Source organism: Heteronotia binoei, chromosome 13 (genome assembly GCF_032191835.1).
Source record: "Heteronotia binoei isolate CCM8104 ecotype False Entrance Well chromosome 13, APGP_CSIRO_Hbin_v1, whole genome shotgun sequence".
NCBI lineage: Eukaryota > Metazoa > Chordata > Lepidosauria > Squamata > Gekkonidae > Heteronotia > Heteronotia binoei.
Genome location: NC_083235.1, coordinates 47,422,703 through 47,448,737, shown reverse-complemented (window position 1 = coordinate 47,448,737; position 26,035 = coordinate 47,422,703). Strand labels below are relative to the sequence as shown.

General features: G+C 46.2%; 1 protein-coding gene across 1 annotated transcript in view; it reads left to right on the top strand.

Annotated features, from left to right (window-relative positions):
* PRPF40B (pre-mRNA processing factor 40 homolog B) overlaps nucleotides 1-26,035 on the top strand; it is a 37,557-nt gene that overhangs the window by 8,938 nt on the left and 2,584 nt on the right. Inside the window, exons 6-24 of the mRNA XM_060252605.1 lie at nucleotides 861-886; nucleotides 2,344-2,454; nucleotides 3,451-3,571; nucleotides 3,685-3,715; nucleotides 4,606-4,764; nucleotides 6,056-6,158; nucleotides 6,502-6,566; nucleotides 7,324-7,488; nucleotides 9,261-9,369; nucleotides 9,566-9,716; nucleotides 11,284-11,417; nucleotides 12,366-12,480; nucleotides 14,763-14,854; nucleotides 17,071-17,187; nucleotides 18,007-18,144; nucleotides 20,501-20,596; nucleotides 20,814-20,894; nucleotides 21,117-21,219; nucleotides 24,776-24,837. Coding sequence (XP_060108588.1) covers nucleotides 861-886; nucleotides 2,344-2,454; nucleotides 3,451-3,571; nucleotides 3,685-3,715; nucleotides 4,606-4,764; nucleotides 6,056-6,158; nucleotides 6,502-6,566; nucleotides 7,324-7,488; nucleotides 9,261-9,369; nucleotides 9,566-9,716; nucleotides 11,284-11,417; nucleotides 12,366-12,480; nucleotides 14,763-14,854; nucleotides 17,071-17,187; nucleotides 18,007-18,144; nucleotides 20,501-20,596; nucleotides 20,814-20,894; nucleotides 21,117-21,219; nucleotides 24,776-24,837 — 1,979 coding nt within the window. The remainder of the gene's footprint in view (nucleotides 1-860; nucleotides 887-2,343; nucleotides 2,455-3,450; nucleotides 3,572-3,684; nucleotides 3,716-4,605; nucleotides 4,765-6,055; nucleotides 6,159-6,501; nucleotides 6,567-7,323; nucleotides 7,489-9,260; nucleotides 9,370-9,565; nucleotides 9,717-11,283; nucleotides 11,418-12,365; nucleotides 12,481-14,762; nucleotides 14,855-17,070; nucleotides 17,188-18,006; nucleotides 18,145-20,500; nucleotides 20,597-20,813; nucleotides 20,895-21,116; nucleotides 21,220-24,775; nucleotides 24,838-26,035) is intronic.

Genomic DNA, 26,035 nt, shown 5'->3' with positions numbered 1-26,035 from the left:
GCAAAGCAGCCTGTTGAATGTTTGCCTGATGGGCATAGGATAAAGGCACAGCAATGTCAGACAAAAAAAAACACCATGAAGATGGTAGCCCTCCCCTAAACGCTAGCTGAACTAGGATTCTTCTGCAAACTCCTTTTCCTCCCCTCCTTGTCCTTTCTAGGGAATCTGACCTTGTCTCCTGAAAGCATGAACCTCTTGGTCACTAAGCCATCTCTCTTAGTTTGACATCCATACCAGAGTGGGTTTTGCTTTGTTTTTTTGAACATCCACACAACAACACCCTCTGCTAATCCACTTTTTTGCGCTTCCTGTACTTTGCAGCAGTTTTTCCCAGATCTGATGTGATACGACTGTTTGAGGAATATGGCAGTCAAGGCATATTATATGCCAGGCTGATGCAAAGATGATAATTTTTGAAGGTCCTACCCACAGTGGCAGCATTTTCCTCTGCCTGCCTCCAATGGCTGCTGTTGCTGGGGGCTTTTAAAATAAAAACCAGCAATTTCTAGATAGCATAATAATGAGGTGGGGGGCAACTGTGGGATGAAGCAAAGCAAGTGCTGGGAAAACTGCCTTAAGGAAGCTGTATGGAGAATCGCTGCCTTGTGGAAGCAGCTTAGGGCTACATCTAGGCATCACTGGATACTGCACTGTAGTTGTGCTATAGCAGTTGTTCACCTCCTTGACTGTTGTGTCTGTGCAAGAAAATTCCGTTCCAAATGATTTCTGTGTTCAACAATGGCTAGGAACACAATTGGGCACTATCTTCTTTTGCCTCCGCATGCTGCTGCAGTTTTTTGCTGGCAGACTCCTCTTAGGCTGATCTCCTCTTACCTGATCTCTGTTCTCTTGTTTTGCAGCCACTGTGACCCAGGCAGCCCCTGTGGTGAGTAACTGGTGATGAATCCTCCAGAATGTGTCTTCTGCACCTATAATAGCTGTTGTTCTAATGTAGGGAATTCAGATCAGATGCGTTCTTCCAGTCTTTGTCTTTTGCTGGGAAAATCTAGAACAATTGATACCATTTTGAGTATCATGTGGAGTATTTAGTGCACCTATTAGCTATTCTTGAAGTGTGGATAATAAGGAAGGGTACATCTCTCTCTTTTCTGAAGAATTGTACACTTTGCAGTCAGTGCCAGATAAAACTGACAAGGTGCTCTCCAATAGGGGAGTAAAATTAACATTCCTTCTCACACAACTGTATTTCTTCCTGATCTCTCTTGTTTGACATTTCATCTTGGCAGCCAGTCCAGCTAACATAGCGTTTTTGATAGTTAAGGACCCTTTCCTTTGTAAATTAATAATGGAGGAATGCTTCATTTTTCCCGCTTGAAAGGTTAACCTTTAGATTGTCTAAGAGTAAGACTTGCTCAGCTTCAGAATAATCCATCCTTTGTGTTTCTGTATGAGTCAGTGTTCTGGGCATGCTTTTAGATGGGAGGAAACCACTCCCAGAGCATTCAGTTAGTAACTGAAGAAAAGATGTAACAGGCAACCTTTTGGAGTCTCCTATGAGATGATTATACTGCATCTCTGCTCTGGGAGAAATTAAGGGATGCAACCTGCGGAAGAGGGGCACGGCAGAATCAACTGCCTTTAGTGGAAATTGATAGGAAGGAGGCCAGCACTGATCAGTGAATCCTGCAGAGGCATGGTGGGGAACATACTGTGTAGATAGACACTTTGTGGTTTATTGGAGCTTTTAATTCTTCACTTAATATATTTATTGTAGTATACAGTTCAGGAATTGTAGAGTTAAGGGGCTTCTCCAGATTTTGCCCTAAGACGTCAGCCTCACTCCCTACAGAGATGAAGGTGAACCTCACCAATTTCACATCCTTTGCTCCTCCACCCATCAGATCCCAAATCCATTGACGGGTGCTGTGCAACAGAATGTGATTGTCAGTGGCTCTCCAGTGCTGGATGCAGGCCGGAAGGTAACTGCCTATTATGGAAGATCCTGAAGCCCCATCCACTTACAGAAAACCATACTCAGCAACCCCCTTCCCACTTCCTTATGAGATTTCCTTCCTTGTTGCTGAAGCTTGCTTTTATAACAGTATGGGTTAGTGTGCCATCCTAAGCGGAGTTATTCCCTTCTAAGTCCACTGAACTCAATGAGGTAGGATGGTGTAACTCTTCTTAGGACTGCACTGTTAGGACCTTGCTTGTAATTCCTCCTCCCCAGTGAAAGCTGATATTCTTGGCATGATGAATGCTCTGCTCAGAACTGTTTCTGTTCTTGCATGGTGCGATTGCATGAAGCTTAAGAGCTCTGCAAGGTGAGTTTAGTCCCAGTCCTGCGCTGAAGTCCTTTCCCCGCCCCCCTCTGTCTCTTAGAAGCCTGCCTGGAGTGAGCATAGAGCTCCTGATGGGCGCATTTACTACTACAATTCAGAAACCAAACAATCAAGCTGGGAAAAGCCAGATGAACTCAAGTCCAAGGCAGAGGTGAGATCCCTGGTTAGCCTTCGTCATGTGGGCACAGCGTACATCTGGAGTGCTCACCCATTGTTGAGTAATGTTTAACACTAAACAGCAGCTGGTCAGAGACAGTGATGAAGGGTTGATTTGGCATGTTGAGATTCATCTCCATAGAGAAGCATATAGCTAGTTAGATATGAAGCATTATTTGAACATGAGAAAAATCTTTGCCAGCATTACTGGCAGTAGGCGTGCTGAGTAAGGGAGTGTGCAAGGGCCCTGCAGTAGTGCGTGGCATCATATACATAAACAGTTTTGTACTCTGATATATAATCCCTGTCAATGAGGACTGAATCACCTGGTGTCAGGGGTGGAATGCAAGTTTTACTTTTATTAAAGCACTATCCCCCAATGCAGCCTTTTACTGTTCCCCATGGGAGTGAATGAGGACCATTAATTTCTTTGGGAGACAAAGAAGGGTGCACTGTCATTGGGGTAGAAGCTGAACTTGTAATTGGAGTAGAAGCTGAAGAGTTTTGGACTAGGATCTGGGATACTCTGGTTCTGAATCTCCACTCTACTATAGGAGCTTGTTGGATGACCTCATTTAGTCAAACCCTGTCAGCTCAGGGTTGTCAGGCCCCCGTCCCATTTCCTGTGGCAGTATGACTTTTTTTAACTGGCCTTTGAGCCAATAGTATGACATCAGAAGTGACATTCTGCCACTCTCAGAGTAGAGAGAAATTCTGTGGTAAAACCAAAGAGTTTCTGGCAATTCCTAGAGAGGACTGATGTCACTTCTGGGAAAACCCAGAAGTGATGTTATACAACAATTGTCAGAGAAAATAGAGGGGAGGAGAATGATGTAATCTGCTTTGGGTCCCCACTGGGAAGGAAGGCAGAGTATATAGGAAGAAAATAGACCTCTTTCTGTTTCCAGAGTTGGGAAGAGAGTAGGTAGGACCCTGGATTCGTCGTCCCCAGCTCCTTGCAACTCAAGCCTTTGTTTCACTGTCCTTTCAGCTCTTGCTTTCACGCTGCCCCTGGCGTGAGTATCGCTCAGAGACTGGGAAACCCTATTATTACAACTCTCAGAGCAAGGAGTCGCGTTGGACCCGGCCCCGTGAGCTTGATGATATTGACGGTAAGAGTTCTTGGCAGTCCATAAGTGATAAATTTGGGACTGTGGGGTGGAGGTAAGCCTTGCCATCCTTTTAATATTAACTGTGGTAACTCTGGCTGCCTTTGTTTCCCCAGCACTGATCAAGGAGGAGGAAGAGGAGTTGGAGTAAGTTCCTGGAGGAAAGGCGGGCGGGTGGTGGGGGGAGGGAAGAAAAATGTACAAGCAGGCCTCAAGGACTGAAAAAAGGAAACAAAACTGGAGTGACGATGAACAATGATTGTTTTTGGTTCCAGCCTCAGCTAGATGCTGGACCATCTTTTGGAAAGCTCTGTGTGTTGTCCTACTTTGTGGGATTGCTGATATCAACATCCTGGAAGCTTTTATGACCCCCACCCCCACAGGGGATCATAAAACATAGGGGAGGAGGAAGAGGTGCTTTGAAAACTTTAAAACCAAAAGCAAGCTTCAAGCACTTACGGCTATGTCAGGAAGCCTAAAATTACCCCATGGCTAACTGGGGCTAAGCCTTTGTTTGTGATCAAGGGCTGAGACTTCTATGTATAGCTGCTGAGTATGCAACATGAATATGCAAATTTGCCTTAAACTGAGGCAGACCAGTATTCTCTGCTCTTATGACTGTTCAGGGTCTCAGGCAAAGAAAGGTCTTTCCTAACACCTGCTGGCTGAGATAATTTTTGGTTGGAGATGCCAGGAATTGAACCTGAAACTTTCTGCATACAAAGCCTATACTGGAATGCTGAACTTTAGCTAGAGATGTGAGATTTTCAGAAATTTTGAACCTGTGGAAATAAAGTGTGCTCCCATTGCTTCATTTATAGTGCTAGCTACTTTTTCTCAGCCTTTTCTCATTCCTTGATAAAAAAAAAAGCATGCTGCTTCCAAACATGGGACGGGAAATAAATTGTGCAAAATTAGCAAACATAGCTGAAATTGGGCAGATTTTCTTTGTATATGCTGATGGCAAAACCATTCATCTTTCGTGTGTTTGTGCATGTGTAAAGTCCTCAGGACTCTGACCTTTTATCTCTACTCAGAAGGCAGCAGCTGCATGAGACTCCTTTGTCAGGTCCTGCCAGTCCAAGCCCATCTTCTGCTGCCACGTCAGACACGGAAGGGACCGGTGGCGTTGAAGGACAGGAGACCTCAGGCACTGAGGGGATTCCCCCTGCAGCTGAGGAGGAAGCTATAAGCAGGTGACAGGACGAGGGGCTGAGGAGGATATAGATTAAACCCTGGGTTCTCAGAATGTGACCCAGGATCCGCAATTCCATGGGGGATCATAAAACAGGGGAGGAGGTAGAGGTAATTCTGGTGGTTACATGCTATTGCTGGAAGGCAAGCTGCAGTTAGGATGGCTTCTCCACACGTTGGTCTATACCGGTGATGCTCACGATGGCTCAGGAGCCACATGTGGCTCTTTGACATGTCATGCCTCATTCTTCTTAGCACTGTTCCTCATTGGGGTGCCTACCTATATTTCAGGAAAGTGGGCAAGGCCTTTGCCTAGGAGGGTTTCTGGTTAGCAGGTGCTTCCCACCTTGAAACAGCCACCACTGGAGGAATGGATAAGCTGTGAATCTCCCTGCCAAAGGTTAAAGTAAACATGGCTCTTCTGGTTGATTATAAATGCAAATGTGGCTCTTTCCAAACTGTGTACCAGTGTTCTGTACATTATGCAGAATGAATTGATAGGCTGAGGTGGTACAATCCGGATGGTGTTGAAGTTGTTTAGCTACTTCAGAAGGCAGTAGAGAGTCATATTTTTAAATGCCTGCAAGGAACTCCCTGAAAGTTGTATACTTGCATATTAGAAAGAGTGACATTTTGGACTGGGGACTGTTTACTCAGCCTGGCAATAGATGCCCAGGATCCGCTGCCAGATCATCTTTTAGCTGGCAACCTTCTACATGCAAAGCAGATGGTTTATCATCGAACCACAGTCCCATCCCAGGGGGAAGCGTGTTGTAAAGTATGAAACACACATATGCACATGTCTTAGAGACTGTAGTGGTTGACCAGAATTCTGCCCCTTCTGTCTGCATTGGGTGTAGAATGGCTCTGAGCAAGAATTGTAGAAGAGTAATTGGAGGAAGGAGGCTGGTTGGTTCCTGTCCTTTGGGGGTACCATTTTCAGATAGGGGGAGGGAAGTGGAAGGGCCTGGATTTAGTGCAATATATTCATGCACATGAAGACAAGCACACGCTTTCACACAGACGGCGTTCTAGGGTGCATCAGAACACAAGAACAGATTTAGAAGGAAGCTGAATAGAACTGAGAGATACTGGATTGGACACCAGCATCTCCAGCACTGGAGCTTTGGCCCAGTTGTAGCAGTTATGGCATGGGTTCTCCAGGAGGCCCATCAAGTTCTCTTGAGATTGTAGAGATGTCGGCAAAGTGCACAGATCTCATGGTTGCAGTCACAATGGCTCTCTGACTCCCCCCGCCCAGCCCATGCAACATGCTTGTTTTTCCTTGGCCAGTTGCGGTCCTGGACAGAAAGATGAGGAAGATCAAGGCACCAGCAATGCCTGGAGCAGCAAGGAAGAAGCAAAACATGCTTTTAAGGAGCTGCTCAAAGACAAGGTACTGAAAGGTTCAGGGCAGGAGGGAAAGGCTGGGGGAGGATCATAGGTTTTCTTGCTAAGAATGTGGGTCAGTTTTTGCAAGCTCTGCAACTGAGTGGTAGAGCTTTTCCTAAATGGCTTTATGCTGGGGAGGAAAAGAGATATGCATGCTCTCCCTATTTTTAAAAAAATCGTCTCCCTACCCCTGGAAAAACCGTGCATCAGGGAGGAGCACTGTTGCCTGCAGTGGTAAGAATTTTACCCCTTGTATGAACGGGCTGTGTGACCAGAGCACCAAGGCCTTTGTGCCAGGGTCATGGGGGAGAGCATCCTGGTTGAATACTGTTGTTTCCTGGTTTCAGGGTGTCCCAGCAAGCGCATCGTGGGAACAGGCCATGAAACTTATTAGTAATGATCCACGATTCAGGTATGGTTCTCACCTGATGGATGTTGGTCCCCTCCTTGCCCTGCCTTGTCATGGTAGCCCCAGTTTGTAGCAATCTCTGTTTCAAGCAGCACAGTCCTGGGCAAAGTTGCACCTTCTAAGTCGCTGACTTCAAGGCACTTCTGAGGGTGTTGCTCTGCTTGGGATGGCGTTGGAAGGCCCAGACTAAAGCGCTCTTTTTTAAAAGAGCTGGGTCCAGGCGACTCAGCTTGGGTTCCCCACAGCCACATGCTAGCTGCAGAGAATGTTTGTTAAAAAATAAAAGAGAGCCCATCTGGGCTTGGAACACCACCTTGCAGGGAGCAGGGGTTCCTGCCTTCCCTTCCCCAGCAGTTTTGCTCTGCCAAAATAGTGTAGACAAGGACTTCTTGCTCCATAAGCACAGACTATTTCCCATGGAGCAGCAAAAAAGAGGGAACTATCTTTCTCCCAAGAGCATGGGAAAATGGCGGGGAGAAGGAAAATGGGGGCCCTTCCACCACCAGTGGCAGCATTCCAAACTGAGGTGGGCTGTCCTTTATTTTTTAGCGAACATTCCCCACAGCTTTCTTTATGGCTGCTGGGAAACAGTTGGGCTTCCTGGACCCAGCTCTTGTAAATAAAACATGTCTAAGTCTGGCCCAAAGTCTGTCCCCAAGCCGCAGGAAAAAGTTGGTCCTTTTGCATCTTGTACTTTCTTGCTCCTGGCCAAGGGCGCAAGCCCTTGAGCATCAGCTGTGATTCTGTGCTCTGCACCCAGTGCCTTGCCAAAGCTGAGTGAGAAGAAACAAGCATTCAACGCCTACAAGGCCCAACGGGACAAGGAGGAGAAAGAGGAGGCCCGTCTCCGGGCAAAGGAGGCCAAAGAGGAGCTGCAGCACTTCTTGGAAGAGCACAGCAAAATGAGCTCCACCACCCGCTACAGGTAGAGAGCACCATGCTCACAACTGGCTTGATTGTGGGAAACCGAGAGACTGGGATTCTGTCGGAGAAATGAACCAGAAACCATTGTGGTGTAACAATCAGTGTATTGGACTAGGATGCAGGATTGCTAATATCTGGTTTGGGAAATTCTGGGGGATTTTGGGGTGGTGCCTGTGAATGGCAGATTGGGGAGGAAGTTCAGCTAACATGAAATGAAGTGGAGCCCACCCTCCAAAGTTGTCCTTTCTTCTAGGGGAACTGATCTCTGAAATCTGGAAATCAGTTATAATTCTGGGCACTCTCCAGACCCCAGCTGGAGGTTGGTAACCCTAACAGAACTAGCTTGCCACCCAGCGCCCAAACAGTGTGTAGTGTTAAGTTTTCTGCCAGAGTGTTATAGATGCTACACCTGAGCCTAGTAGGTGCATTTTCCAGCTTAAGGATTACTTGTTGAGGCTTGAGTTGTAGCTGGGAATGCTGGGTAACCGCAAGTCTGAATCACAGCAGACAAAAGATATTATTTTATTGACTAGGCCTGGTCAAAATAGCTACACCACCCGCTAGTATTCTCCTAGTATTCATCACAAGCCTGGCCAATCTAGAGGCTTCATACTGATTGCCAATCAAAGAGGCTGATGTTGAACACCCCCATTCCCTTCTAAGATCTTTGAGGCTATGCACAAAGTTCATGGTAGAGTTGCCAGATCCTTCTGAACAGCTGGCGGGGGATGGGGGGTGCACTTACTGGAAGCAGGAGGAACGCCCAGCATTTCAGCTATATGCTTATGTGACCCGGAAGTGATGGAGGCACATTGGGAATTGTCTGAGGAGAGATGTTGTGGTTTTGGGGCAAAACTTTATGGTAGAATTAGCTTCTACTATAGATTCCCCCCCCCCCCGCCCAAACTAGAGCATTATCCCAGATGTGCTTACATCACTTCCGGGTCATGTAGCCATGTCGCTAAAATGTTGGGCATTCCTCCCTTTTTTCGGTGGGGGCGTAATTTTGGGTGGGGCCTGGCAGTGAGAAACCCCTGCCCCCCTGGGGGTCTGGCATCCCTAACATGGTAGCTCTCACGTGTGCATCATTTTTAAGTGCATCATGTCCATGTTAGTAAATTAAACTGAGTATTGTAGTTTCACATTTGAGATACTTTGCTTCTTGAAAGCCCCTGTAGCTTCATGGCTAAGAGGCTGATCTGACCAAGCTGCTTTCACACACAACAGGTAATGTGCTTTCAAGGCATTTTAGCAGTCATTTGCAAGTTGCAGTCACCAGGAAGTCTCTTGGGCCTGAACCTCATAATAAATTCCTCTTTACCTCATCTGCAATATAGAAATAATAATAATAATAATAATACCCATCTATTTTCTAAGATTGTTGTATGGTAGCATTTGTATTACATTTCCATGTGATCAAAGAGCTTGACACATATTAAATGTTCATTTTTATTCAATGGGTATAGATCCTTGTTTCTTAAACATTTTAAATTCTACTTTATTGTGTTGGTGTATTGTGTGAAAAGGAAAAAATATGTCTTAGTGTATCTGTGCTAAATAATCATGTTGTGAAAATGACATATTAGAGGCAGTACAAAAATCTGGCTGAGTTCTCATAGTTGCACATGTGCCAGGGTGGCTTTATGTTCTTGCCTGGTCCATGGGCTCTTCTTGTCCTGCTATCAGTGATCTCTTGTTGACTTCAATGCAGCAGCGCTATTCTCTCCCTGCACCCCGACAGCATGTTTTATTCCCTCCCCACCCAAAACACAGGAAAGCAGAACAGATGTTTGGGGAGCTGGAAGTGTGGGCCATGGTGCCGGAGCGTGACCGCAAGGAGATCTATGATGACGTTCTGTTTTTCTTGGCAAAGAAGGAGAAGGTAAATGTGAGCAAGGGCGAGAGTGGGGTCATTTGTGAGTGGGATTGGATTTCCCGTTGTCCCCTTCACCACCCCAGTACATCTAACTCACGTGAGCCACCCCGTGCCCAGCCCAGAGCTTGGGGATAGGAACCCAGGAGTCCTGCACTGCTGGGATGGGAGCTGGCCCCAACGCTGTCCCCTGCCACCCACCTAGGAGCATTCCAAGCAGCTGCGCAAGAGGAATATCCAGGCTCTGAAGAGCATCCTGGACAGCATGAGCCGCGTCAGCTTCCAGACCACCTGGTCCGAGGCCCAGCAGTACCTGATGGACAACCCCAGCTTTGCCGAGGATGAGGACCTGCAAAGTGAGGCGCCTTCCACCTTCCCGTTGCCCCGGCTCCCTCCCTTCCTTCCCAGATCGACAGCCACTCTCCCACCCAGGGCTCAGTTCTGGAGCTGAAGGAACTTCATGGAGTTCAGTGCACAAATGAGCACGCTCACATTGCCACGATGTGTAGGGCTCTGTGTTGGTTTTGTGATCATGATTTTGTGTTGGGTGCAGGGTGCCACATCCCAAGAATCTCTGCTTTATTTTCCTCTTATTATTATTTTTAAATGAAGCTTCTGATCCTTAAAGATGCAAAGATAGTAAGTGGGCAAGGTCTGATGACATTTCAGAAGCACATGAAGTCCAGCAGTGTTTCTAGTGGCCAAGAAATTGGGTTTCCTGTTCAGTTCTTTCCCCTTCCCCTCCCAGACCCCATGACAAGCAGGATGTATTCTGCGGCCCTTATGAAGAATTGCATCTCTTAACACAGATCGCGGAATTCAACCATTTTGTGCAGGAATTTCTTGCAGCACACTGAGTCTTGCTGGGACACAAGACTCAGTTTTGATGACTGTCCTCCATCTGTTTCCCCTGCTACACTTGATCATTTCTTATAAGCATTTTCAATTTGCAGTGAGCTCTCTGTGGTCCTTTATTGTGTCTGCCCTCATAACATCCCTGTGAGGTAGGTCACTGTTATCCCCATTTCCCACATGGGGAACTGAGACAGACAGAACATGACTTGCCCAAGGGGCCATAGCAGACGTGGGATGGGTATCTTGGACTATGCGGACAAGTGCTGCTGAGCAGGGTAGCATCTGTGCCTGCACTGTAGCATAGGTGGGATCTTAGTACACTGGCCAGTGTGCAGTGACTGAAGGGGGCATGTGCATGTACATGTGTATAGGGGAACTGCTTGATCCCTGAATGTTTTGGAATGAGGGTGTTGCCGTCTCATAATTTGGGAAACCTGTCCCAGTCGCTAAATACACAGCCCTGGACAATTTCTCCTCGCCTTGTTACAGCTGGCACCAGGGCTTTTTTTCTGGAAAAAGAGTTGCAGGAACGCTCAAGAGGACAATGAAGAAGAAACACACAGGTGCCCCTCATTTTTTGAAGAATTTTGTTTCCACAAAGAGGTTCCGGAACTCCGTTCTGCTGCATTCCCCCAGGAAAAAAGCCCTGGCTGGCACAATCTGAACCCCATGCCCAGCTCTTCAAATACAGCATAATTTGCCCCCTCACCCGAGCATAGCAAGCACAGTTGTTATGGCCAGGAATGAGTTATGGCCTGCAATTCTGTTATTGTCTCACATAAGAACAGAAGCAAGTATCCTTGCTTTCACTTCTTAAGAAAAGGTTTAGTCCTTAGGGTTTTGGAGGTTCAAGAGTGTCAGCAGCTCCAGGTGAAAGCCCAAACATCACAGGAAGGACAGAGCTGGATTTCCAGAGACCAGCAGAGTGGACTGACTGAGTCAGCCATGAGGGCAGACCCCTGTCCTTCTTGCCTGAGGCAAAGTCCAGAGTAGGCTGAATGCTCCATGGGCCCCCTTCTTTTCACCACCCAGCTCAACTTGGACCCCTCCCCCTTCTGCCTCTTTCAGACATGGACAAGGAAGATGCCTTGATCTGCTTTGAGGAACACATCCGGACTCTGGAAAGGGAGGAAGAAGAAGAGCGGGAGCGTGGCCGTCTGCGAGAAAGACGCCAGCAGCGCAAAAACAGGGAGGCCTTTCAGGTATCAGCAGCAACAGCCCTGAGCTGTGAGGGCAGTCTCTAGGGAAACTCTTGAGTTGCTGTCTGGAGGCCTTGTGAGCTCTGCACATAAGCTTGCCTAGACTACCTGGTGGTGTGTCATTTATCTCCACCTGTTTTATTTATTTATCCCCATGAGGTGGGGGATAAATGAGTCACAGATCATCAGGTGACAAGAGCTGCTTGGCAACCACATATCCAGTGAAGGCAGAGTTGGGTTTTGCATAGCAAAGCAACAGCCCTGGCCAGTGGCTCTCTCTGGGGAGGATGGAGGATGCTGTGTTTCTGGGCACATAGGAAACAAGCAAAGAAGAATATGGTACCCAGCACAGATCTGTGGTTCCTGAGAATGTCAGCTTTTATTATTATTTTTCTATTTAACGACCCCCACACACCAAGTTGCTAGACTAGATGGAGGCACAGGGCATGGTCAAAAGCACATGTGAAAGTTTAGGTGACACCTCAGAAACTGGAGGAGTTGCTGGTTGAGACTTCCAGTAGTCAGAGGCAGGATGTTAAGCGCCTGCTCCCATGCAAGTGTATTTTCTTATCCGTAATGTCTGGAAACCTGCTGGTTTGTTTTTTAAGATGGTAACCAGAATTGTCGAGAAATTGAAATTTGGTGGCTGCGGCGACATTCATTTCCTTTTTCTGTGCTCCTGCAGATTTGTGGCATGCATGCAGGTTAACTTTCACCTTAAATGTTCATGGCAGAGGCTTCTCTAAACCTTTTCCAGTCAGCTTTGCAGGAAGGGGCCTTAAAATAGACCCTCCCAATATGAAGTGTGTTGGGGTGGTGTGCAGGGGAGGTGAGAATTGGGGCCTTGCAGTGGGCATACGGCCACCTTGGCAGTGCCCAGGAATGGGGGAGGGGCTGACTCCCCGATCTCTCTCACTCTATCGTAGAATAACCAGGCTGCTTCTTGCTCAGGCCTTCTTGGACGAGCTTCATGAAAGTGGGCGCCTGCACTCCATGTCCACCTGGATGGAGCTGTACCCCTCGCTCAGCACTGACCGACGCTTTGCCAACATGTTGGGTCAGCCTGGTAAGCAGCTGCTGGGCAGGAACCTTTTCCCCTTCCTTCTGTCAGTACTGTCTCTCTCAAGTCAGAATATTTTTCTCTGACTGTAAAGAGAGATCAGAAAGTCCAACATGGTGTGAACACCAAGCTACACATTTGGAGAGGGGGTCAACATTCCAGAAGGGTGGAGCAAATTTATATTTCAATGTGAAGCTACTGCACCAATTGGTCAAGCTGGTGTGATGTAATGGAATGTTCCAGCCATTCAGGGAGCAAAGCAGTCAGATCAGCAGGATGTTGCCTCATAGCAGTGGTATTCAGAGGTTTACTGCCTGTGGATATGAAGGCTCCTTTTAGTCGCTACGACAAGTAGCCACTGATGAACAGGTCCTCCATCAACCTCACCCCCTTCTAAAGCCATCTGTGCTCATGGTCATCACTACATCCACTGGCAGTGGCAGAGCCAGCCCTGCCACAAGGCAAAGTTGGTGATTGCCTAGGGCACTGGCCTTCTGGGGTGGTGAATTGGGTGCCCCCATGTGATTTGGTGATGTTATCAGTGCGGGGGGGTGGGGTGTCAGAAATTAGCCTTGCCTAGGGTGCCAGGCAGTCTAGCACTGGCCCCGGGCAGCGGACTGCACAGTAATTGATTGTTGAGTGAAAAAGTGGTTCATATCGTCTGTCTTGAATCTACCGCTTGTCGATTTAAATGGGTGCCGCCCGAATTGTAGTATTATGGAAGAGGAAGAAAAAGATTTCTATCCACTCTTTTTTTTATATATAATTTTTTAAACAGTTTTATTGTAACAAAAATAAATGTCCTTGTTCAATTGAAAATAAGTGCTGTAGTAGTCACATAAACAAAATCCATTACATATATAAATCCACAGTATCGTTCATGATTTATAAAACAATAAAGTCCAATCATTCAGGAGGTAGCAACTCCGCTGCAGAGGCGTTTTAATTTACATATTCAAGATATGGAAACCATTTCTCTATTAAGTTATTTTTGTAGTTTGGCGATTCCATCGTTAAAAGTTGTGTTTACATTTTGTCTTGTACCATTAACTATCCACTGTCCATTGCATGCACGTATAAACCTTAGAATGCCCCCTTTAGTCAGCTTTCTCTTGCTGAAAAGCCCCAGATTCATTACCTTTTCCTTATAGGGAAGGTGCTCCACTCCCTTAATCATCAGGTCTCATGGTTGCAGCCAGGAGCTTCTGAGAGCGTGAACTCCAAGAGAGGTCTGTAACATGCCCAAGAAGCACAGACTGCTGCCATGTTGAAGATCTCAGTCAGTTACCAGAGTTTCTGCTTTAAACATCTCAGATAGTAGGGCATAGAAAGATCAGGGTCTGAGGTTGTGGAGCCTGGACAGACAGCTCTAGGATAGGCAAGCTGTTGCCCTCCCTCAAGTTTAAGGCAGCTCCCTGTGTTTTATTTATCTATTTATGTGTCATTTCAGTGGTTTTCAAACTTCCTATCTTGAGGGGACATTTTCCACACGGTTATCTTCTTTGCAGCCCCCAGTACCTAGTGCTGAAGCCGTGTACAAACATGCTTTGACCCACGACACAGCAAGGGAGAGTGCCCACAAGTGTGCGAGCCCTGCCAAGTTGTCTGAATAGTACAAACATGTGGAGGAATTTTCCACATGGATGCCCTCTCTACTGCTTGGAAAACATTGTTGATCGTGGGGAAGGAACACTTCCACTGTACCTTCGCACTGTGCAGATAACCATGCCAAGGTTAGGGGGGGCAAGGCCAGTGCACTTGTGCCTGCTGTCCTTCCCCACCAGAAGGGTCATCTGCACAGGGCTTAAATGTCTGCATGGCAGAGAATGCTGGAGCATGTTCAAGTGTCACCCTAGACTGTCTGGCACCCCCCCCCCCCTCAAACACTGATAACATCACTGAGTGACATGGGGTAGCCCAATTCATCACCACCAGAAGGCCAGCGCCCTAGGCAATTGCCTAGTTTGCCTAGTGGCAAGGCTGGCCCTGAGTGTCTCAGTTAATACAGAGCACTGTCTTTAGGCCTTGCTGTCCCCACCATCTGTACTGTACTGCAGTGTATTCTGAACCTGCTCTTACTTCTGCACACTGCTGGGGAAGATTAGCATTGGGTGGGTAGACTGTCTCTCAGGGAAGCTGGTCTGTCACTTACTGATTTTATTGAGGTCCCCTGAGAAGCCTCCAAGGACAACCAGGGCTCTGTTGGAATACAGTTTGAAAAACTATGGTCTTATTTGCCCTTCTGGTGAAAGTTGCTTATGATGGACTCTGGTGCCTCTGTTCTTCAGGTTCCACTCCTCTAGACCTGTTTAAATTCTATGTGGAAGACCTCAAGGCACGCTTCCACGATGAAAAGAAGATCATCAAGGATATCCTCAAGGTACAGCCAGCAGGGGTATTGGAGAGGATGGAACTCACAAGCCCACTGTTTTAAAGCAGTCCAGCCCAGAGGTCCAGTGAAACCACTGCATGATTCCATTATTGGCTGGGTTTTCCCCCTTGGGCTCTGCTTTCAGAATCGTCTTTTCCTAGCAATGGGTCTATGGCCCCATTGAAATTCCTCTTCTTTGCCTGGCACAAAATCTACCATATGTTACGGTAGTTGGGCCACTTTTGCTTCAGGTTAGGCTGACATTCATGTCAATTTCACTTTTCTGAATTAAAAAAGAGATGGATTTCTTGGAAGTTAACTTGACAGGAATAGGGCAGGTTCCCTAAGGGGATTTGACCAGTGGATTCCTACACTTTGAATTCTTCATTATAATGAGCAAGATGAAGTGCGGGAGGAAAAACTTGCTAAGGTTATCCATTAGAAAAACATTCAGAAGCAGCAATAGGGTAACACCGTTCTTAGGACCCACCTGAAATGTTGTAATGTAGGATGCAAGCCTTTGAGCTCTTTGGGTTAAATGTTTGGTGCAGTGGTTAAGTGGGTGGACTCTTATTTGAAAGAACTGGGTTTGATTCCCCGCTCCTCCACTTGCAGCTGCTGGAATGATCTTGGGTCAGCCATAGCTCTCATAGGAGTTGTCCTTGAAAGGGCAGCTGCTGCAAGAGCTCTCACAGCCCCACCTACCTCACGGGGTGGGGGAGGTAAAAGGAGATTGTGACCGCTCTGAGACTCAGGCCGTTTTCGCACTCACGTTTTACTGGCGCCACGACCATCCTGACGCCGGCGAATCTGCATGGATTTCGCACCAGAAGCTCCGGCGCTCCCAGAAGCGCCGGCTACTTCCGTCGCTAAGCCAGCGCAAACGGAAATCGCAAAGATGCAGGAAAACGTTTGCGCTGGCTTAGCGACGGAAAGCGCCGGCGCTTCTGTTGCGAAATCCATGCAGATTCGCCGGCGTCAGGAGGGTCGTGGCGCCAGTAAAACGTGAGTGCGAAAACACCCTCAGAGTATAGGGTGGGGTATAAATCCAGTATCCTCTTCTTCTTAAACACAGAGTGGGGGGGAGACAAAGTTGTAGCTGCTCATAGAGAAAACCCCCCTGCTTCTGCTGTTGGCAGGATGGAATGGAGGAGGGGTTGGACAATCTTCATTATAAAGTCAGACTGTGCCAGGTACAAGGAAAAGCTTAGGTCCCAGGAGCTATTGGACAAAAGTGTGACCACTCTGCCTTTGGCAAGCCAGCAGTAATTCTGATATGTCTCCAGCACTAATTGGAACACATAGGTCCCTTGTAAGGCAGAAAGCATCGGTAAAAAATGCGCTAATCTTTTTTGTTATTGAGACTGGAGATCAAGTTGAGAGGAGATAAGGAGGTCAGTGGGTAAAATAAGGAGTCAGAAATAAAATGGCATATTGTTATCCAGTGATTGGAGGGAATGTGCTATAGAAAAAGTTTCCTGTGTGGTATTGAACACAGAGTGCAGTTTTTAAAGAATCCCCTCATGATTTTTTAAAAAATAAGTTTCTAGCCCACATGACTACAAATCAGTGGGCTTAGACTGAAGCCACTCTGCATAAGATTGTACCATTAATGGTTTGTGGGCAATGCCTGCTAAAATGTCAGCAGTGGGCGTGACCAAGATTTTCAGTGCCTGAAGCCAAAACCCCCCACAGAAGATGCATTTGCGGCAGCATTCAAGCTGTGAAAAGGCAGCTGAGGCGTTTTGTATAAATAAATGTCACAACTTGTGTCTTAACTGCAACAGTTTGCAAAATTCAGCTTCTCTTGACACAGGATTTTTATTTCCTTTAAGCACAGAGCACCTATAGGTGACATTCTGCCAAGGTCACACCTGGGGCCTCAGGGTCATGCTGAATATGGGCACTAGAAGCTTAAGTTTTGGTTTCTGAGTTTTTGGCATAAACAACTCACACAATTTCTTGACATCTTAAATCCCCTGCCATAACCCATGAGGGCTAGAAACTTGATCTTAATCAAATGAAAGCTAAACTGTTGAAGATTCTTTAAGAGACTGTGAATTGCTACAAATAGTTCCTCCCAGCACATGCACACAGGCTCATACAAGTGAGTGTGTACTTCTGACACAGTGCAAGCATGTTTTTGCACAGCTCCAAAGGAAAGATTGGGAACCTGAAGAGGGGTTTCTAACAGTGTTTCCTCCTCCTCTTTCCTCATTTGGCAGGACCGGAACTTCAGTGTGGAAATAAATACGACCTTTGAAGATTTTGCCCATGTCATCAGCTTCGACAAGCGTGCGGCTACTCTTGATGCAGGCAACATTAAGCTGACTTTCAATAGTGTGAGTGGCCCCAGGGGGTTAGTCAGGAGTGTGGTTGAGACAGGCAGAGGATACAGTTTATGTGCTAATTAACACCACACCAGCTATGATCCTCGTGTCATAAGAAGTCCCAGGGCCAAAATACATGAGGTCTTTTAAAATCAGGGGGCTGTAGTGGGAAGGCTTCTGGAGTTCTGGCCCCACTATTGGACCTCCTGATGGCACCTGGGTTTTTGGCCACTGTGTGACAGAGTGTTGGACTGGATGGCTTCGTTTTTTTCCTAGATAACATGTGATGGTTGACTTGTGGAATGTTTTCTGAATTATGGGGGCCTCCTTCTGCGACAGCTATTGTTTCTAGATGGAGAAAGATTTGGCTCAGGACGTGGGTCTTTTGGATTTTTTTAAGGGCCTTCCTTTGCTCACCAGTTCAGGCAGTCCTGTGGAACCACAAGTTGTGGGGATGGAGACTGGCTTATGTGCATTTTGCAAATTGCTTAGAAGGACATACAGTCTGTTGACATCTGTTAGCATGCATGGAATCTCTGTATACACAGAGGCAGTGTATCTCTGCTAACCAGTTGCTGGGGTCAGGCCTTGCCCTGTTTGTGAACTTTTAGAGGCAAACTGCTGTGGAAAGTGGAGAGCTGGGCCAGTGAGCCTTGGAACGATCCATGGAGGCAGGCCTTAACCTGTGTTGTTCAAATGCTGTTGGGAATAGGAGGGGGCCTCTACAGGGGTGACTGTTCCTGGGTGGTGTCTGGGGAAGGATCAATGAGAAGCACTTTGGCAAGACAAGTGGCACGCTGTGCCATGACACCTCTCCTTCTGTCTCCTCAGCTGCTGGAGAAGGCTGAAGCACGGGAGCGGGAGCGGGAGAAGGAAGAAACTCGTAAGTTGCGGCGCAAGGAGGCGGCATTCAAGAGCATGTTGCGGCAGGCTGCTCCCCCTCTGGAGCCAAATACCACCTGGGATGAGGCAAGTTCTCCCACTCCCATTTACAGGAGCAGTGTAGACATGCTGCTGGCTCAGGAAGGTGGCATCCTGCATTCCCAGCCCTCTGGGTGATATAGCAGATGGTGGCAGCTCATGGAATAGTTCAGATAGTTCCTGATGCACCAGGCAAGAAGGGGAAGTATGTGAGCACTGCAGCCAGTAAAAGGGTGGATCAAAATCATGGCCCTCTTGCTCCCATCCCAGGAAGGTTTCTCAGTTGCTGCTACAAACAATATGCAAATTTGATTAACTTATATAAGGTACACAAATTGCTACAAATTTCTAATTCTGCGTTTCTCAGTGAGAGGCCATGCTGTATAGAGGTTAATGTCAGACTAAACTCAGGGGGACCTGTTTTCAAATCCCCGGTCTGCTGTGATGCTCACTGGATAAGCCAGTCACTCTGTCCCAGCCTATCTGACTTCACAGGGCTGTTGTGCAAAGAAAATGGAGGACTTTTCAAGGGCAAAAAATAAAGGGAATTGGAAACCAGCATCTGCAGGCTTGAGGGACAACTTTGTAGCTCAACAAGACTACATTGGGCTGAAGTCTTTTTAGTTAGCCAGTTGATATTTGGCTCTGAGATTGGGGTCAAAGTGACACAGTATAAACTGAATCTGTAAATAAAAGACACTCTGAGCCCCTTGTAGGAAAGGTGTGATAAAAATATGACAGATAGCTCAAGCATTGGTTTAATTTCAAGGCATACATACAGTAGGTCACTGAAGTGAGTACACCCCCTCACATTTTGTAAATATTTAAGTATATCTTTTCATGTGACAACACTGAAGAAATGACACTTGGCTACAATGTAAAGTAGTGAGTCTACAGCTTGTATAACAGTGTAAATGTGCTGTCCCCTCAAAATTACGCAACACACAGCCATTAATCTTTAAACTGCTGGCAACAAAAGTGAGTACATCCCTAAGTGATAATGTCCAAATGGGGCCCAAAGTGTCAATATTTTGTGTGGCCACCATTATTTTCCAGCACTGCCTTAACCCTCTTGGGCATAGAGTTCACCAGAGCTTCACAGGTTGCCACTGGAGTCCTCTTCCACTCCTCCATGACGATGTCACATAGCTGGTGGATGTTAGAGACCTTGCACACCTCCACCTTCCATTTCAGGATGCCCCACAGATGCTCAATAGGGTTTAGGTCTGGAGACATGCTTGGCCAGTCCTTCACCTTTACCCTCAGCTTCTTTAGCAAGGCAGTGGTTGTTTTGGAGGTGTTTGGGGTCGTTATGTTGGAAAACTGCCCTGCGGCCCAGTCTCCAAAGGGAGAGGATCATGCTCTGCTTCAGTATGCCACAGTACACAGTACATGGTTCCCTCAATGAACTGTAGCTCCCCAGTAGCAGCACTCATGCAGCCCCAGACCATGACATTGCTACAGAGGTTGAAGGGGTGGGGAGTCAGCCTGTCAGTGCTCGGACCATATGCCGCACACTGCATCAAATTGGTCTGCAGGGCTGTCGTCCCAGAAGGAAGCCTGTTCTAAAGAAGATGCACAAGAAAGCCCACAAACGGTTTGCTGCAGACAAGCAGACTAAAGACATGGATTTCTGGAACCATGTCCGGTGGTCCGTTGAGACAAAGATAAACTTATTTGGCTCAGATGGTGTCAAGCGTGTGTGGCAGCAACCAGGTGAGTAGTACAAAGACAAGTGTGTCTTGCCTATGGTCAAGCATGGTGGTGGGAATGTGGGGTGTACTCACTTCTGTGGCATACTATAGCAGCACTCTAAAAGTAAACCTTCAGGACATCAGAATTCCCTTCAGAGGAGTTGATCCTCCTGTGCTTCTGCAAGAGATGCCAATCTCTATGCCTCTCTTCAGTGGAACGATGAGAGCCTGTCATTCATTCATGAAGACACACAAGGTGGGGTAATTCTTTGCACCTTTGCCAGGTGCAATCCAGTGATTCAGTCATGCCTGATATACACAGCAGAGTTATTTGCTTCAATGGACACTGATTGGAAGGAGCAGGGAATTGAGGGAAGGTATCTTGCATTTTTCATGGGAGATTAACAGATCTCTTGCAGTGAAAGTTTGGGAGTTACACCGCTCTCTTTGACATGTATATAGACTGGCTGCCACCAGTGGGGACCAAAAGCAGTTCACAACATTCTTCCCTTTTCCTTTTGATCACTACTCAGCTCTTGAAATGTTTGTTGTAAAATAATTACCATGTAGTGATCACCAGGATAATGGTGATGAGCATAAACCAGTATCAAGTTATCCTAATTATTATCAGTATAATATTGTGTAGTGCCTCTGAAGTGGTGCATATTTTAGGAGAGGGTGTAATCCATGCGTCTTGTCTTTCCTGCCAGGTGCGAGAGCGGTTTGTCAACAACATAGCCTTTGAACAGGTCACGCTGGAATCAGAGCGAATCCGTCTCTTTCGTGAATTCCTGCAAGTGCTGGAGGTGAGGAGGGGATTAATGGGAACGCTTCTGGGAGGGCTGGAACAACCAAGACTCTGTAGGATCCTTATTGATGCTCTGCTAGGAATTCTGGGGTGGGGCTGCTTATGCACTGCAGCAGGGGGATGGGGAATGGGTGACATCCAGGAAGATTGCGTTTAGAAGTGCTCCTGCGGCACTGCTGAATTCCAGATTACCGCTGTCCCTTTTCTCTCTGCAGACGGAGTGTCAACACTTTCATGCCAAGGCTAAGAAGCATGCTAAGAAGCCCAAGAAACACCATCACAAGCGCTCTGCTTCGGTGAGGCCTTGGACCAGGGAAGCCAAAATCAGCAGGATGACCCAAATGGGGGTGGGGGCATTAGACACAGCAGATTGCACACAATTTGCAAGCTGGAGGATGAGTCCTACTTTGCCGAGGCTGTGAGACAAAGGGCTCACACAAATATTTGCCGTTCTAGCTGGCTTTCTAGCCCCCCCTCTGGTCTTGGATGTTTACTGAATCCCCATTTCTTCTCATCAGGGCTCAGAGTCGGGCTCAGACCACCCCCACCGTGCAGCCAAACGCAAGAAACGGAACCATTCTGAATCTGCTGGCTCAGGAGCATCTTCCTCGCCTGATTCAGGTAAGAATGGAGTTAAATGATAGGAAGCAGAGAGAAGAAATAAATGGCCAATTCTTGCAGTGGAGGGAAATGAGCAGTGGGGTCCCACAAGGGCTAGTATTGGCAAGGGTGTTTTTTCATAAATGATTTGGAATTAAAGGTGAGCAATGTAGTGGCCAAGTTTGCAGATGGTATCCAATTCAGGATGGTGAGTTCCAAGGCAGATTGTGAAGAGATGCAAGATAATCTGTCTAAATTGGGTGAGTGTAACATGGCAAATGAAATTCAGTGTTATTTAAATAAGAACATAAGAAGAGCCCTGGTGACTCAGACCAATGGTCCATCTAGTCCAGCATCCTCTTTCACACAGTGGCCAACCAATTCCTCTGGAGATCCAACAACAGGCATATAGGTCAAGGCATTCCCCTGATGTCGCCTCTTGGCCCTGGGATTCAGAGATTTACTGTCTGTCCTCATCTCTTTTCTAAATTTTTGAAATAGAAAAATCCCAGACTCTTCAGCCTTACTTTCAGCAAAGGTGCTCCAATCTCCTAATAATTTGGTTGCCTTTATTTTTTTCCAGCTCTGCAGTCTTCTCTTTGGGATACAGTGACTAGAATTGCATACAGTATTCTATATGAGGCAGCACAATAGATCATACTGGTTGTTTTATTTTCAGTCCCTTTCCTAATAATCCTCAACAAAGTGTTTGTCTTTTTCACTGCTATACCACACTGGGTTGATGCTTTCATTGAGCTACCTACTATGACACCAAGTTTTCTTTCCTTCCCAGTCTCAGCTAGTTCAGACCTCATTGCCATATCCTTGAAGTAGGGTTTTTTTTTGTTTGTTTCAGTGTGCATCACCTTACACTTACCAGTATGAATCTTCATTTGCCGTATTGTTTCCCACACATCCAGTTTGTGGAGGTCTTCCTGGAGCTCTTCACAGCCAACCTTGGTTTTCATCATCCTGAATACTTTCTTGTCATCTGCAAACTTGGCCCCTACACTGCTCTTCCAGACCATCTATGAATAAATTTAATGGTACAGGACCCAATATTGATGGGTTCCACTACTTATTTTCCTCAATTGTGAAAACTGCCCGGTTTAACCATTTAACCAATTTTTAATCCATCAGAGAACCCGTCCTCTTATCCCATGACTGGTAAGCTTACACAGGAGTCTTTGGTGAGTTATCTTGTCAAAAGCCTTTTGAAAGTCCCAAGTATATATAACAGTAACCTGGTAGAAATTATTTAATGTCTACCAGGACACTTTCCACAGTGAACATAGATGCAAAGAGCTTCTTTGCCATCTTCCCATCTTTATTTAGTAATCCTCTTATTTCTTGGTCATCCAAAGGCCCACTTGCTTCTCTGGCTGGTTTTCTGCTCTGGATTTATTTAAAGAAATGTTTACAATTTGTCTTGCTTTTAGGAGTGGCCTCCTTGAATTCTCTTTTTGCATGCATAATTACTGACTTACATTTCTTTTGCCAGAGCATGTTTTCCCTCTTTGTTTCGCTGGGGCAGATCTTCCACTTTTGAAAGAAGCCTTTTTGCTTTTTACAGCTTCCTTGACTTGCATTGTTAACCATGCAGGCCTTCCTTTAGACTTGTCAGTGCCTTTCCTAACCTGGGGAATGCATTCTATCTGAACTTCAATGACTGTGGTTTTAAATAGCTTCCAAGCATCCTCTTGGGATTTGACTCTCTTGTGTTTCCCTTTCTGTTTTTATTTAACTATTCCTCTCATTTTTGTAAAGTTCCCTCTTTTTTTTAAAAAAAAAATCAATGTTACTATAGTGTAACAAAAATCCTAACTTTAAATATACATTGATAGAGTCTGAACTAGCCTGAGACTGAAAGGGAACTAGCTGAGACTGGGGTTATACAGGATAGCTGGATGACAATGTTGATTAAGTGAATCATGGGAAGGGGGAAATGGTGTCTTTCCTTACTAAGAAACTCAGTTAGACCAAGGATTCCCTGAAAAAACACATTGGTAACCTGCCACCATCACTCAGAACCTCCTGAGGACATCTAGACTGGCCTGCAGTGCAGTAGTAGAGTAGTAATTAAGTGACAGGATAGAAACCTTAGAAAATACTGTATAACCAACTCTGTAGCACCCATGCAGTCTAGCATGTGTGGAAGAGATTAAGAGAAATAGCCGAGAGAAATAAGTTGTACTAAGTGAAGCAAAAAAAATCTTGGTAAAAAAAAGTTTCTTGAAAAACAGAGGGGGGGGGGGAGAAAAGGGTAGTTGGATTCAAAAAGTGGTAGGAAAAGGACAAAAACAAATTACAGAGAAGGCACACAACAACAGCAGCACAGAGATGTTCAAACAGAAAGCAATACAGTTGAAGTAGCTAAGCTGAACATACATTACCTAGGCTTTAGCAGCTTCCTCAAAGCATGTGAAGAATTCCTTGCAGTAACAAGAAGCTGAAGAGGCTGTTAACCCCTACTCAACCTCCTGTGGACTCACTTTCCATTGAAGCCTGTTCTATTGAAGACAAGGAAAGCCTGTTCCCCTTGAAGACAAGGAAAAATCTCAAATGTTCACATATTTAGGATAAATGGAGCTAAACCTAAGCCCAAGCCTCTTTTCTAAGAGTGACAAACTGCTTTAGTGAATCCCATGCAAAGCTGTGTCTCTGATGTCAAAAGCTACTGTTACCCATCAGAGCCATATAAAATCTAGTCACACCTCCATCAAGCATTTGGTACTAGCCCTGAACCTCCATGACAAATAGGTGGTCTGTTCCAAAGAGGATTGCTGTTTGTCCAAAAGGGATTAAGTTACTGAAGTAAAAGAATTCTTCTAATGTAAACCTCCAGGGGTCCAAGATCCCAGATGCTATAGGTGACACTCTGGAGCCTCCATCATATGCAGTAGCAGTGAAAAAGGCAAACTCCATGCTGGGAAAGGGATTGAAAGTAAAATGGTCAGTGTTGTAACACCGTTGCATATATAATATTGTAATACCGCTGCAGCCTCGTTTGGAATAGAGTGCAGTTCTGGTCATCGTGTCTCAAAAAATAACATTGCAGAGCTAGAAAAAAGACAGAAGAGGGCAACCAAGATGGTTAAGGGGTCGGAGCATGTTTCCTAGGAGGAAAGGCTGAGGATTCTGCAGCTTTTTCAGTTTAGAAAAAAAGGCCACTAAGGAAGGACATGATAGATGTGCTAGGCTGCAGCATCGGGGGAAGGCCTTGGCCTCTATGCCCTGCTGTTTGTCTCCAAGAGCAACTGGTCAGCCACTATGTGAAACAAGATGCTGGACTACATGGAGACTGTCAGATCCAGAAAGATTCTTCTTATGTTCTTAATTAGGGTGCTGAAGACTTGCTCCACTGCAACTGGTAACGTGTGCTTATTGTGGGAAAAAATAGGATCTTTGTGGCATATGTGAGATCCTTGTATACTATGCACTGAATCCTGGCTGGCTCTCTGTGCTTGTGCCAGTTTCCCCTTGAGGGAGAAAGGGCGGGGCTCTCTCAAGATCTTTGCATGCATCAGATGAGGCCCACATCCTGAATCCCACATCCTGTCACTTTCTGTGTCCACAGAGCACAGCACCAGGCGCTCCAAGAGACAAAAGAAGAAGAGCAAGAAAAAGAGGCATAAATCGGTGAGTCATGGGAGCGGACAGTCTTAGACAGTAGGTAAGGCTCAAACTAGACATTATGACTGTTAATGAGTTTGGTCTTAGCCTGGTTCCTCAGTCCCAACTTGGTTTCCCCACAGTCACAAAGGAGCTGCAGCAACTGCCTTTTAAAGAGCTATAGGGACCAAATTTCGCTTGGGACCAGAGGAGGGGAGGGGAGAAGAGGTTCGTGCTTCCCCCCCTTGTCTGTTTTCTCAAGCCAAAATGTCCAAATGGATGTTGTTTCCCCCATTTTGGAGCTTCATGTACAATAGTTCAAATAACCCACCCTGGGATAGTTTCAGCTCAGACAAGCACCATGTGGGGGCAGGAACCCCTCTTCCCTCATGCTGTGGTCTCAAGCAGACTCTGGCCCTGTGGTTCTCTAAGGAAGGCAGGGCATTTGTTACACTAGGTTGAAGAATCACAATTTTAATCTGTGAATACATTTGAATAAGTTGTCTCAAGGCATTGTTTGAAGGCACATGACAACTTTGCTGAATCTCTCCCTGGATTAAAGAGTGCCTGCTCCCCTCTCCCCCTCCGGTGTATGCCACCTTCAATTCTGTGAAACACAGGTGGTACATACCGGTAATAAAATATGTATAAATTAAGTAGATTTGGCTCTGCACGTTTATAAGAAGAGTGAAAGAATGGAATTGAAATTCCCTCGAATGGTCCCTCGAAATTCTTCCATGCTTGCTTCCTCTGAGCTGTGTGCATGGTTCTTTCTTGCCATGTTATCTTCAGAACAAACCTTTGAGGTAGATGAGGCTGAAAGTGTTTGACTGACTCCAGGACAGCTAATGAAGAGGAATCTGAGATAGGTCTCCTTGATCCTAGTCCAGTGTGGTAAACAGTATTCCCCACTGGCTGTAGCCTTCTTGACCTTTTTAGTCTTTGAAACTCCAGCCTACAAACCATTTGAACTTACCTTTGCAGCCTTTAAAGACAGAGAGACTTCTGGGTATGCTGAATTCTGCATTCAGTACTAACTTTTGTGCATGTGTTAGTATGATCATTGAATGCACACAAGGAATTGGTGTAAGGCAGGTTCACACATGTATATCTTTCTCTGGCTCTTTGATCACTTATTTCCTTAGCCCTTGATCACTGGCCATAGAACATGTGAACCAGCTCCACTGGAAAAATAATTTGCATTTGCAGTGACATGAAGCTGGTA